The sequence below is a fragment of the Prenolepis imparis genome, unplaced genomic scaffold, assembly GCF_030444845.1.
Source record: "Prenolepis imparis isolate NDT839.2.m4 unplaced genomic scaffold, iyPreImpa1.0 SCAF_204, whole genome shotgun sequence".
In the NCBI taxonomy this organism is placed as follows: Eukaryota; Metazoa; Arthropoda; class Insecta; order Hymenoptera; family Formicidae; genus Prenolepis; species Prenolepis imparis.
The window spans coordinates 47,772-60,706 of NW_028141362.1; the positions used below are offsets into that span (position 1 = coordinate 47,772).

General features: G+C 39.1%; 1 protein-coding gene across 1 annotated transcript; it reads right to left on the reverse strand.

Annotated features, from left to right (window-relative positions):
- Positions 1–4,222: 4,222 nt before the first annotated feature.
- On the reverse strand, positions 4,223–11,126 carry LOC145947984 (uncharacterized). Its single transcript, XM_083057748.1, has 8 exons — positions 11,122–11,126; positions 10,182–10,260; positions 8,212–8,236; positions 5,923–6,152; positions 5,432–5,647; positions 4,861–5,081; positions 4,600–4,776; positions 4,223–4,493 (listed from the first exon to the last, which is right to left on the reverse strand). The coding sequence occupies exons 1-8, from the start codon at positions 11,124–11,126 to the stop codon at positions 4,223–4,225; spliced, it is 1,224 nt and encodes a 407-aa protein (XP_082913874.1).
- Between the last annotated feature and the right edge of the window lie 1,809 nt (positions 11,127–12,935).

Genomic DNA, 12,935 nt, shown 5'->3' on the forward strand with positions numbered 1-12,935 from the left:
TGATTTTAATTTTTCTCGAGAGATTATACTCTCTCCATGATTGATGAATATTTAACTCTAAATAATAATCCGCGTATATCGCAATAAAGTATTTTTTATCTCATGCAACTTATATACATATATGAATGACGACAGGTATAAATAAATTAATTTCAAAAAATTTTGATACAAAATAAAATTAATCTAGATGAAAAGTACACAGTTGAAAAATTTGTGTTAAATTTAACAAATATCACCTGTCCCAATATCAACGGTCCACAGAAATTTTTGTGTTAATTTAACATAATACGGATATGTTAAATGGTGACACGAATATTGTGTTAATAGATTAGATTAGATTAGAAACGTTTATTGCTGCCCCACTTGAGGATTACAAGGCGCTTTTTCACTTAAGGAACGGTCCCAAACCTTTACACAAACTTTACTTCCACTTATAATCTATCCTTAACCTATGACTTAGCCTATACAATATACAAAAAACAAAACGCCACGCCACTCTGCCTTACTCTCGCCCTATCTCTTCGCACCATTTACCTCTCTTTCATCTCTCTCTTTACGCTCTAACTACCCCTCCACACACACTCTCACCCTCCCCCTCCTATCTTACGCAATCTTATTACTAGCTTACTCTAATGTTGGACCTCCGCTTCCGGCTACTTCCGCCTTCCCTCCTCCACTTTCTCTCTCTCACTCTCTCCCTCTCCCCCTCTCCCCTCACCGCCTTCCCCCTCTCGCTTCCTCCAACAGTTTTATCCACACTTCCCCTTCCCCTTCCTCCCCCAGTACCTCCCTCACCATTTCCTGCCAGCTTTCCCCCCTTCCCCATTCCATACATTCCTCCCATACATGTTCCCATGTCTCCACCCCTCCCCCACATATCCTACACCTCCTTTCCTCCTCCTTCTCCCAATATCTGTGTCCCCTCATCCCATTCCCCAATCTGTACTTCGCCATCTTCTGCCACCTTCCTTCCGTCCATCCTTTCCTCAGATACTTCGGTACTCCCTTCCCCTTTACCTGCTTGTACCATTTATTATATACCGAATTCTCAATCTTTTCCCCTCTCTCCTCCCTCTGTCCTTTCTTTTCCCATTCCTCAACCTCCTCCCACCTAAATTCCCCTCTTTCCCTTCTTTCCTCCACCTCCCTTAAATTCAACCCTTTACCCTCAAAGAACTCTTTTCTTTCTTTCTCCCACTCTGACATTTCCCCTCCCTTTTTAGCCCTCTCCTTAATTTCCTCTAAATATACTCTCGCCAACCCCCCTCCCTTACCCTCCTCCAACCTCTTCTCATATCCCCACGCTCTTCTTCCCATCCTTGATCTTAACTTTTTCCTTTGGAGCTCCTCCCTTATCATATACCCCGGCGTTCCCCAATCCGCTCCTAACAACCATCTCATATATCTTTCCTGCACCCTTTCCAATCCCTCTCTCTCCTTTCACCCCCATATCTCAACCCCATATTCTAAAACCGTCCACACTAACGCATCGAAAAGCCATACTCTCCTCCCCCAATTACCCCCAAATCTCCTCTTTCCTATCCCCCATACTTGCCCCAATACTGCTGCCCCCCTCCTCATCCTCTCCCGCACCTGTCCATCCTGCCCCCCATTCCTTTGTACTACATATAGCCTAAATACTTGTACTCCTTTATCTCCTCCAACTTCTTTCTCTTCCAATACCAACTAGCTTTCTTCAGCCTCCCTCCCCCCTTCCTGCACCTCATCACCTTCGACTTGCTCTCATTCAACTTCAATCCCTTCCCCTCCAAATATCTACCTAATCTTTCCATCCTCTCCTAACCTCACTCCTCCCCATCTTCCTTTCCTCATCTCCTCCTCCAAGTCCGCCATCATCATATTAAACAGCAGCGGACTCAGAGGACACCCCTGCCTCACTCCCCTCCCTGTCCAGAACTTTTCTCCCCTCTCTTCCAGTATTCAATCCCTCACACCATTCTCTAATCCATCCTTCCCCCTTCCATATCCTATTACATAATTCCCACACCCACTCTTCTAGCCCCTCTCCGCCATATTTCCACACTTCTCCTGGTATTCCATCCACCCCCACCACCTTCCCATCTTTTATCCTTCCTATCGCCCTCCTAATTTCTCCCCTCTCTATCTGATCTTCCTGATCTTCCACCTTCTCCCTTATCCTCCTGCTTCCTCCCAACACCACTCTTGACTCCACCTCCCCTAATAAATCCCTAAAATAACTGTTCCATTCTTCCATCTCAATCCCTTCTCCCCCCCTCCTTTCCCCCTTCTCCTCTCTTTCCTAATTACCTCCCATACCTGCCCCTCCGTCCTCGCTTCCACTGCCCTCCTAGTCCATTCTTCATTCTCCTCCTCTTTCTTCTTCCTACATAATCCCTTGTACTCCTTCTTTCTTCTCTTATTCTTTTCCTCTCTAATTCCTTTCCCTCCCCCCCTTTTCTCTTCCATCTTTTCAACTCCTTTGCCACCTCCCCCTTATCTTTTCTGCACTCCTCATCAAACCACCCTCCCCTTTTTCTTCTCTCCTCCCTACTTTCCCCCCCATTTCCCTTACTTAGCACTTCCTGTATTTTTCTTTCCATCCTCCCCCACTCCACCTCTACCCCTCTCTCTTCTTGTTCATCTCCCTGCCTCTCCCCTATCACTCCTAACCTCTCCCTGAATTCCTTCTTCCCCTCTCCCGACCAGTTCCACCTCTTTCCTTACCACTACCGGCATGTGGTCCGAGTCAATCCTATCTCCTATCTCTACCCTCATAATTTCCTCCCTCACCTCCTCCTTCACAATCACATAATCAATGACTGATCTCCCATTCGGCCCCATGTACGTCCAGCTCCCCTCCTCATCTCCTGCTACATCTCCCTCCATTCACAATTGCCCACCCTATCTCCTCTAATCTTCTCACTAACAATTTCCCTTTCCAATTTCGCAGCGTCAACTCACGTCAGATCCCGGTTGAGCCCCCAAAATTGTAAGCGCAGATGAACGGCAGTAAAGAAATTGTTCTAAATCCCTCAGTGAAAAATAAGATAGAATATATTTGGCTCAAGATACAATATAATTTGGCAATGTCAACGGTATTAAATTCGAGCGAGGACTGTTCCTTCCGACAGTTAATCGGCTGTATTTATTTCTTTCGCTTAGACTTCTAGATAATTCTTGACTTTTCGGTTATTGCTTTGTCTTACGACCTCGTCAAGGTAATCGGAGATATTGTTTTTACTTGGCTGTCTCACGAAACAATCCGAGTCGACTTACACTGTTTTTGTTTGCGTCCATATTATAATGCCGAGTTTGTCTCGAGTAAATATAACGGTCGAGACAAATACTTTTATTATCGATTCGCAATATCTAAGATAAATTATTCACGCGATACAATATTATAATTTAAAATAATTCCGATCCTACATTACTTTGTCGTATCTTTCAATTTTATAGATCTGATGCACAGCATGACAAATCATTATGTAACACGTAACGTATAATTTCACGATACATGCTACAATCGCATGATAACGTATTATCTTCTTCACTTCTTGGAAAATGTACATTCCTATATGATAATGTTTTCTTAAAATACAATTTATAAATATGTAAACAAACATGTGCAACAGATGAATGAAAATGTCTATATATTATTATTTATCAATTTATACACTTAATTATTAATGAAGAATTTTGATTAAAGTAGCCAATCTTTTCTAATCTTTCAATCCCGAAAATAAAAAAACAAGATAAAAATCATATTTTTGACAAAAGTTGTAAAATAAACATTAAACTGAGTAAATGGCAATATGAGCCTAGGCGCTGTTAATAGGGCGCAATTTTTTAAAAAATTAAATGTATTATATAAGCATTCAAACGCACATCGTTTATTTAGATCCAAATTATCTTAATAAAATATTCGCGAACGTTTCGGATCCTTCTTAGGGCCATCTTCAGCGCAAAAAAAACCTTAATACCGAGATTAACATAGAATTTGTAGATGAAGGATATTACAAGACACAACATAAGCAATTGATTATCGCAAAATAATTGTGTAAAATAAATGTAAAAAAAGATACAACACAAATATACAAATAAGCAAATGGCATTAAGACATGTGGTTTTGAAATAGAGAAGCTCTAAATAAGAAGTACTCGTGATATAGTAATTTACATGTTACTATGATCTAATCAGCGTGCAGAGTTAGAGAGTGTGCAAGACTACGTTAGTGCGTCTTTTATTGAAATTCGGTCCCGGAAAAGTGTGACAAACGCAGGCACAGAGATCCGCGTCGGTAATTGCTACCTCGGTGTCCTGGTGAGAGCAGGGTGTCTTTGCTCTTTGTCATCTGCGGCACGATGAGCAATGAGTTCGGTGGAGTCGGCGACACGGTAGAAGTTTGCGGTGAGGTAGCCAGTGTTAGATTGGGTAGCGATTGACCCAGACTCGAATACGGTACTTGGACACTCAGCGTGTTCGGCGTCGGTGATTTACTCAATAACGAACGCCTGATTCGGACAATGAGTTTTAATAGAGATGTTATTACAGTCCATTTACTTTGCGATTCATCAATGTGAAATCGCGAAAGTTTGTACGTTTCAACATCGCGCTCACCTTATGTGCATGGATCTGTGATTATGCCCGGAACTCGATTCGCCACCTTCCTCCGACGACAACGAACTCGACGCTCGCGGTTGTTCGTTCGTCTCCACGCTGACGTTTCTGCTCGGATTATAACTGGGTAGAAAGCTGCTACTTCCCTGAGACGCGCCTTCCATCTCCATACTACCGCTAGAAATGATGGAACGCATTTTATAGGCATTTTAAATACAACAAGACTTCGAGATTTCTTTTTTTTTACTTTTCGAAACATACCTATGACTATGAGTGAGACTGCTAACATGTGAGGCTCTGCTACTGCCACGCGGAGTTCTTGGAAAGGTCCCCTCGCACTCTTCCGTTTCGAAATCGCCGTCGCCCAAAGTACTCGGTTGCCTGCTAACTGGTGCCAGATTCATTACTGGCTCGGCACCGAGCGACGGTGCTTTCATCAATATGAATTGTTGCTGAGCGTGTCTCAAGGATTCCATCCACGACTGAAAAAGCATGTGGTACTGTTAGTTTAAAACAACTTCCGCTCGTAAACTAGAAACCGCATTAGCTAAAATCATGAAGGTTTGCGGTTTCACCGACATCGACCAATTTTAACTTTAAATTTAATTAATTCAATCTTCTCTAGATTATTAAAAAATTGCATTATGTATATACATGTTGTTAGTTACAAAGAAAGATAAAAATTTAATTTCAACTATAATTATATCTAGTTAAGCGACATTAGTGAAGACCGTGGTTAATGAAGGTACACTACAAACGAATCTAAATCGAACGGAACAGTGAATCAACATTCCGCGAACTTTGTCGTAATTCGTGATGTTTGTCGAGTCACCTTGGCTAGTTTCGGGTCACCGGCGCTCAGGATTAAAGCGGCCGAAACTGTCCCGTACTCATTAAGATAAACCAATCCTATACTGGACGGTTCTTTGACCTCGTGTATTCGTATGCGGTCGACAACATACGGTTGCCTAATGATCTTAAACATTTTTTTCGTTGTAGATTTGCAAATCAATAGCATGTCGGTCAATAATAGTACGTGCACTTCCATCTGTAAAGGATAATTAATAGACCGTAATTTCTTATTTCAACACAGTGAGAATTAAATAATTGCTATCTTTAAGATATAGAAAAAAATTAGCTATAGAAACTACTTCATAAAATAAGTCAAATTACAACAGAATTATTTTCAATTATTTCGCTTATTATTGACAATCATGGATATTCTCTTTTAATCTCATATACTTATATTTCTGAATATAGTTTCATTTTATTCATATAAAAGTAATTTTGATCTGACTAACAATAAATAACATTGTCGCATACTTTGCTGGTGGCGTCTCTGAGTTTCAAATCCCCCTCTCGAAGGAGGGTTCTCAGGCTGCCCTTCGGACACCCGGGCATCGGCGTCGTGGTAATGTCGAGATTGCTGTACAGTTTGATCAGTTTCTCCACCTCCTCATCGAGACCTTTAGATTCCACGACGTCGTAACTCTCTAGACGGGAGGCTGCGCTGTCCAGCTTAGGAGCCTCCTCGTTTTTCCTCAGGGCCGCGCCACGAAACCGTCGACGGACCAGTGATGCAAGATTTCACGCGCGACAGCCACTTCGCGACAGCCATCTTGCAGTGGAGGGGGTAGGTCGGCAGCGCAGAGCGCACCGAAAAGATGAGAACCCTTGTCCTTCGAACATTTGTAGAAGAGGACAGGTATATATCTTTTGTCCTTTATTTTCTTTTGATAGAATAGAGCTACGAATTTCGAGCGAATCCGGAATACTGGCGATAGCGAGTAGGCGATGCAACCCAATATGCAAAAAGAAAATATAAAATATAAAAAATATATTTAATATTATAAAATAATATTAATAAAATTAATATATTTTAAACATAAATTAAGTAACTTATATTTAAAATTTTAATTAAAAATAATTATTAATTAATAATAATTATAAGTATATTTTATATATAAAAATCCACTCTTGGCCAATATATACACCTTTCTATTAAAAAAGATTTTTTATCTTTAAAGAAATAATTGTAATAAAATAATATTTTAATTTATAAATATTGTTTAAGATTTTATTCTTTTTATTCCCTATTTATTTTGTACTAATGTACGACGTACATATTGTTGCTCAACGGAAACTGTGAGAAGGTGGTGGTTTCTTCCGTCAAAAAATTTAAAATATTGTATATTGGGAAATGTATTTCAATCATTATATTCGGCTTCCCGACGAGCCGTGTTTACCTTTTTTGCGCGTGTTGATCGTTTTACCGCGCGTCTCGTCTTGTCAAGCAGCTCTCCAATCAGCTGTTTGACACAATAAAATCTAGCGACAGGTTTTTGACATTTATGTCTTCGAAATTCGTCGAGTCAGCTGTAGACCGTTTTACTATAAACATCTCTCGTTTTCGAGCAATTAGCTCTTGATCAGTATATATATTTCGCTTTAACAAATAGTATAAAGTAACGAAAAATATGTGTTGAATTAACGAAGCCCCGAAAAGCTCGTAAGCGAAGTTTTGCAGAAGCTTGGCTTACAGACGACCGATACAAATCTTGGGTATGTAAAGTATCATCTGATAGTAGTCTTTATTTTATTGCAGTGTTACGTCCTGTGGACTGCACGATTCTTTTCTCCTCCCCGATTTACGCAGATTCGCGTTCCGCGAACATATTAATTATAAGACCGAAATTAGTTATAAGAATTAAACGGAGAAAGACAGTGATTGTGAAACAACTCGATCGGTGAGATTACGAAACCTACACTTTGATCAATAAGTCATAGGTAATGTTGAAATATCACGATCGACACACGCTATCAGTAGACCAAAGATCGGAATTAGGAAAGAACTCTTCATACAAGGAAGCAATACGTTGCGCAAAGGGGATTAAACACCGAACGTATGACTATGAGTCACAAGAAAAGAAGACGCCCTTTGCCCTATAGGAAGGGCAGACGAATAGTATAAAAGCAGCGAATCTTCCAAGAATGCTCTCTATTAATTCCGCCTACGTCGTGGCAGTTACACACTTCTGGATCCTCGCATTAAACATATATTTTGTGACCGTCGGGGCTCAACAACCAGCTACCAGTCAACCTACACCTTCGCCCACACCACTCGAAGGAACCATCGATCCTGAAGATCAACCTATAGCTGCCAACCCGCTCACCAAATAATATACAGTGAGTACTTTCATTCTTCTACGATCACAGAAGTGAATAAATCCCCGGAATCGCGACTAAACTTAATAAGTAGTGGAAATCGCTGCCTCGTCGAGCATTGAAACGCGCTCTCCGATTGAAACGAGACGATCAAAAGCCAACGCGAATCCTCAACCGCCTCATAGCACATCAACGTTACACACACACTCATATATAATTGTTTATACATGTCCACAAATTCAAATGTCTAATTCTCCGAATATTATTAAGATTTTATTTTTTTTGAATAAATGATAATTATTTACATTACGCGAATTTAAAGTCTTATTTAAACCCCTGCGTTCCTTCATATATCCCCCGAGATCGCACAAGGTCCTATCCCGCGTAAAATGGATTTAATTCCCTTACCGAAAAGGACCGACAAACGGATCCCTGAAATAAGCCAGGTAAAAGCGACTATCCAGTCGTTGACCTGCAAAAGGGCCAGACAGTCCGTTCGACCCGAAATCACTCCGATTTCGGGAAAACGCTGTTACGACCTTCGAGCGGCCTTTCCTTCGTGCAGGCCAGGACGTAACATACGTTTAATTGGGGGCGTCCGGGATTGAAATGTGCGATCTTTGGGAATAGGAATGAGTAAAGGGACTAGAAGCACAACGGACAAAGACGAAATAGATGAACTTTACAAGACCGCGTTAGAAACACCACACAGAACACGTGAATCTAAATCAAAATTCACAGCATCTACGCCTCGACACGTACATTTTTTAGGAGATTCTAATTTAACCGAAATAAGTGAATTACCCGACGAATCCGACCAAGTCGAATTTATTGACTCAAAAAATCAGATTTTCAAAATTAATATCGATAATTCTAACGGCGAATCCGGAGGTCCACCAATAAACATGGCTAACGCTAATCCTTTCGCCACTTTAAAATACGCGGTCGAAGCCGTTCCCTTTTTTGACGGTAGTAACACCCCACTAAATTATTTTATTGAGGGATGCGAGGAAGCAAAATCTATGCTCCCTAAAGAGGCAGAGTGTCAATTCGCTAAAATTATAAGAACGCGAATAGTGGGGGAAGCGCGTCGTACTATACAAGATCAAGATTTTAATACCGTAGCTGCATTAACAACGTATTTGAAGAAAATTTACGGTCCCTCCAAAAATGTCTATCAATTACAAGGAGAATTAGGTTGCGTTTATCAGAAAAATAATGAAGATGTCGTCACTTACGCGAATCGGGTTAAACTTCTCGGAAAACAAATACTAGAGGCATATCGAAGCTCAGGGAACGCCATGCCTGAACAGGATATAAAAGCAACTATAGAAACAGATATGTGTAAATGCTTTATTAGAGGACTAAAACCCGAAATAGAACAAAGAATAGCACGAGACTTAAATGTACAGGAAACCGTGGCCGACGCGTTAAAAATAGAAAGAGAGCTTCAACAAATGACAGATTTACGACAAGGCGCTAAATCAAGTCAACATTCACCGCTACCTGTTAATCTATCTCGAGAAGTCTGCCAAATCTGTTATAAAGAAGGACATGCAGCAAGTAGTTGTCGAAAGCTCACTCAACTTTCACCACAAAATCAAAATCCTTTCGGAAACACAGGAACGGATATTTTAATCTGTCAAATTTGTAAAAAACGCGGGCATAGCGCAGATAAATGTCGGTTACGCGACCCACGATCTCGACAATCAATTAACGTAATTCAGGAAAAGGTCATTACTTGTCAATTATGCTCTAAGATTGGTCATAATGCAAAATCATGTCGACAGAATAACTTTAATCAACAAACAAATAAATCTTTAGTAATTTGCCAATGGTGCGATAAATCCGGTCACTCGGCTAATAATTGTTGGAAGAAACAAAATGAACGCAATACTAATATCGTGTGTCAAACTTGTAACAATTATGGCCATATCTCTAGAAATTGCCGCTCTAAAATCAATCCAATACCAACACATAAAGACAATTTATTCTGCCGATATTGCAAAGAACAGGGCCATCTTCTCGATACATGTCAATTACGAATTACGAGTAACAATCGCCGCAAAGAAAAAGAGCAAGGAAACTACAACGGACCCTCGACATCGGATGTAAAATCGGGGGCCGAGCGAACATCACACCCATCCGTGCAGCGGCAAGCCAAGTAAATAACTACGAACCCGAAATCAGGCCTGTAACTATAAGCCTCGACAAACATAGTCGCGTGCCTACGGTACAGGTTGAAATCGATAAAATTACCACTCAAATAACCTTTATGTTAGACACGGGATCCGGACCGAATATAATTAAAGAAAATTTTGTGCCCAAAAATACAAGTATTAATTATTCGAATATTTTAAAATTAAATGGCATAAACAATTATCCTGTCTATACCCTAGGAGAAATTACACTAACACTTTTTGAATTACCGGTATTATTTCACATCGTTGCCAACGATTTTCCGATTCCACAATCCGGAATATTAGGAAACGATTTCTTCAAACAAACTTTTTCAAAAATAGATTACGCTCAAGGACATTTAGATATTTCCGGAATTAATGTGCCCTTTTTCTCCCCGGAAACCATAATAGTATCTCCAAGATCAGAATCGCTATTTTTTGTGAGGATAGAGAACCCTGAGATTAAAATAGGATATATACCGAAATTAAAAATAGAACATGGAATTTTCCTAGGAGATACTATCGTAGAAACTATTTCTGGAAAAGCATATCTAAATGTCATAAGCACTCTAGATGAAGAAATAGAAGTTCGCGTACCGACACTTCGTTTAAAACCACTGAACGAACTATTTAATGACGATATCGAAATTATTGATAACAAGAAAGAGGGGTCAGATAACGACCAGACTAACGTTAACACAGACCATGAAGATAAAGATACGATGATATTTAGAGACAATGAGGATGAATTTTCAATAATGATTCAAGGAAAGAATAAAATTAAAAGAAAGAGAGGGAATAAAAATTATTTAAACGAAAATTATAATAATCCAAAAATCCTTGGAGAGGGAAGTTACCAAACCTCTCCTGAAAATCATGATAAATCAAAAATCCTTGGAGAGGGAAGTTACCAAACCTCTCCTGAAAATTATAATAAATCAAAAATCCTTGGAGAGGAAAGTTACCAAACCTCTCCTGAAAATTATAATGATCCAGAAATCCTTGAAGAGGGAAGTTACCAAACCTCTTCTCAAAATTTTGATAATCCAAAAATTATTGGAGAAGAAAGTTATAAAAATCTCCCAAAAGAAAAAATTCCTAGAATTTCGAAGGAAAAATGTCAAACCTTGTCAGAAAATTCTAGCTCCGTCGATTCCGAAGAGGGAAGTTACCAAACCTCATTTCATAATTCGACACAACCTTTTTCCAAAAATTCAAAGGATCGTTTATCCCTTCCAAAACTTACATTTCCAAAAACTGGATTATCTGTTATAAATAATGAAAATGAATTAGAAACCTCTCAAGTTACAATGGAAAATCTTCTAAAAGAAGCTCAAGAATATAATAAAGATATTGAAAAAATAAATAATAAAACAGTCAAGAATAAAAAAGGACCGTCTCCAAAAATCTCAGCATCCTTATTTGACAAATCTCAAGAAATTATAAAAAATTTCCCACGAAAACGAAAATTAAATCATAAAGAAAAACACCAAATTAATGTAGAAAATATCGATCTACATAACTGCCTAGTAGTTTCCGAACAACCAAAGGAAACTCGATTTACTCAAATTATGGAATTACTGCGATTAGAACATCTAAATAAAGAAGAACAAGAGAACGTATTAAAATTAATAACAAACAGTCAAGATCGATTTCATATTCCTGGAGAAAAACTGACCGCTACTCATGTTTTACAACATCAAATAACCACTATAGATGATCGACCGATTAACACTCGTCAGTATAGATTCCCGCCATTACACAAAGAAGAAATAAAGAAGCAGGTAGAAGAACTGTTAGAAGGAAGCATCGTAAAACCGTCTCAATCACCTTATAATACGCCCATATGGATCGTGCCAAAGAAAGGAGACTCGAAGGGAAACAAACGCTGGAGAATGGTTCTCGATTTTCGAGCGTTAAACGACAAAACTATCGGTGACGCTTATCCATTACCCAACATCGTAGATATATTGGATCAATTAGGAGGAGCACAGTACTTCTCAGTATGCGATCTAGCTTCCGGATTCCATCAAATAAAAATGGATCCTGCCGACAGTCATAAAACAGCATTTACCACTCCTTTCGGTCATTATGAATTCGACCGAATGCCTTTCGGATTAAAAAATGCACATGCTACCTTTCAACGATTAATGGACCTAGTATTGACTGGATTACAAGGCGAGGAATTATTTGTCTATATGGACGACATTGTTATTTATGCTACCTCTGTAGAAGAACATGAACGAAAATATAACGCATTAATAGAGCGACTTCGTAAAGCCAACTTAAAATTACAACCAGGCAAATGTGAATTTCTAAAAAATGAAGTAACATATTTAGGACACGTAATTAGCAAAGATGGAGTAAAACCTGAACAAAAAAAAATTAGAAGCAGTACAACAATTTCCGAGACCCAAAACACCGAAGAATATTAAACAATTTTTGGGACTTGCAGGTTATTATAGACGATTCATATCGAACTTTTCTAAATTTGCAAAACCACTTACTTCTTTACTGAAAAACGACACCCGCTTTGAATGAACAGCCGTACAAGAAGAATCATTCGAAATTTTAAAACAAAAATTATGTGAAGAACCTGTATTGCAATATCCTAACTTTTCGAAACCATTTATCTTAACCACAGACGCATCAGGAATAGCAGTAGGAGGAATATTATCACAGGGAGAAATAAATAAAGACCGACCGATCGCGTACGCTTCTAGAACCCTCACCGATAACGAAATAAAATATGACACATACGAAAAGGAAGCTTTAGCTATAGTATATTGCGTCAAACATTTTCGACCGTATTTATATGGGAGAAAATTTACATTAGTCACCGATCATAAACCATTATTATGGTTTAAAAATGCTCAAGACGCAAACATGCGAATATTACGCTGGAGACTAAAATTAGCCGAATACGATTACGATGTCGTATATAAGGCAGGAATAACTAACGTAAATGCAGACGCATTATCAAGAAATCCA